The sequence below is a fragment of the Pantherophis guttatus genome, chromosome 4 (assembly GCF_059756535.1).
Source record: "Pantherophis guttatus breed Tessera chromosome 4, ASM5975653v1, whole genome shotgun sequence".
Lineage (NCBI taxonomy): Eukaryota > Metazoa > Chordata > Lepidosauria > Squamata > Colubridae > Pantherophis > Pantherophis guttatus.
This window is the reverse complement of record NC_142066.1, coordinates 45,486,986-45,488,139: the sequence shown is the minus strand read 5'-3', so window position 1 is coordinate 45,488,139 and position 1,154 is coordinate 45,486,986. Positions and strand designations below refer to the sequence as shown.

Below are 1,154 nucleotides of genomic sequence, written 5' to 3'. Positions count from 1 at the left end.
TTTGGATCTACAGAAAAACAGAAAAAAAAATCAGTTTCCAAACAATTCACCACTTACCTATAATGAAGCCATGGTTTCTTGCTGAAGGTAAAAGGTAAAAGTATTTGTGTGTGATATAAAGGAAAGCAACACTGATTCCTGGAATGAATCAATATAGATTCATTCAACTCCTGTATACCAGTGAATAGGACTGCCGTTGAGGAAGAGCACATATCCTGAAGTGCTTTTCCTACTTTTGGTATCTCCCGCCCAATCAGCGTCAGCATAGCAGGTCAGCTTTGGTTTCGTGGACAGGTCTGGTTCAAGGCATAATTGTGCATTGATTCTGTATTTGAGGTATCTGAGCAACCTCTTGATGGCATCCCAGTGTGATGTAGGCTTGCTCACGTGCCTGGATAGTAGATTGACAGCCAGGGCGATGTCTGGTCTAGTCCAATTGGCTATGTATAATAGCGATCCTATGGTAGACTTGTACAGTTTGTTGTCAATGAAGGGTTCAGACTCATCATACATACTTTTTAGAAAGTCTGGTTGCATGGGGGTCTCACTGGGCTTCGCCTCTGACATATTGCATTTTGACAAAAGTTCAACAATCTTTTCTTTTTGTGAGAGTCAGAAGCCTTTGTTGGTCTTGGTCACTTGAACCCCTGGGTATTTGTCTATATTTCCTGGTGATTTTAATGAGAAGTGATTCCCCAGTTCAGTGGCAAATTTATCACATTTGTCTTTTTGCTTGCCTATGTACAGTATATCGTCCACATAGACAAGGATGCCCTCAAATGAATCATTTTCTCTTTTTATAAAGAAGCATTTATCAGCTGAAGTGGCGGTAAAGCCCATAGAGTTGAGGGCTTTGGCTAGTACCACCTCTTGCCTGATTGCTTGTGTCCATATAAACTTTTATTCAGAAGCCATGTGTTGTTTTTTTCTTCATTGTATCCTGGTGGGGCTTTGACGTAGATTTCTTTGTCCAATTCTGCATGGAGATATGTGGTTTGCACATCAAATTGGAATAGTTCAAATCCCAGAATAGTGGCTATTACTAGTGCACTCTTGACGCTCTCAGCCCTGACTGTAGGCAAGTAGGTATCTGTGTAGTCCTCTGGATACTTCTGGGCAAATCCTTGTGCGACCAGCCTCGCTTTGTATAGTGC

The 1,154-nt window shown here is 41.6% G+C and overlaps 1 protein-coding gene across 1 annotated transcript; it reads right to left on the bottom strand.

The window, feature by feature from the left end:
• Window positions 1-159: 159 nt before the first annotated feature.
• LOC148114078 (uncharacterized) lies at window positions 160-567 on the bottom strand. The gene has a single exon (XM_087893663.1). The coding sequence runs from the start codon at window positions 565-567 to the stop codon at window positions 160-162; it is 408 nt and encodes a 135-aa protein (XP_087749789.1).
• Window positions 568-1,154: the final 587 nt, after the last annotated feature.

What these genes read in the sequence shown, in the direction of transcription:
- LOC148114078 (XM_087893663.1), bottom strand. Translation starts at nt 567, where the DNA reads ATGTCAGAGGCGAAGCCCAGTGAGACCCCCATGCAACCAGACTTTCTA.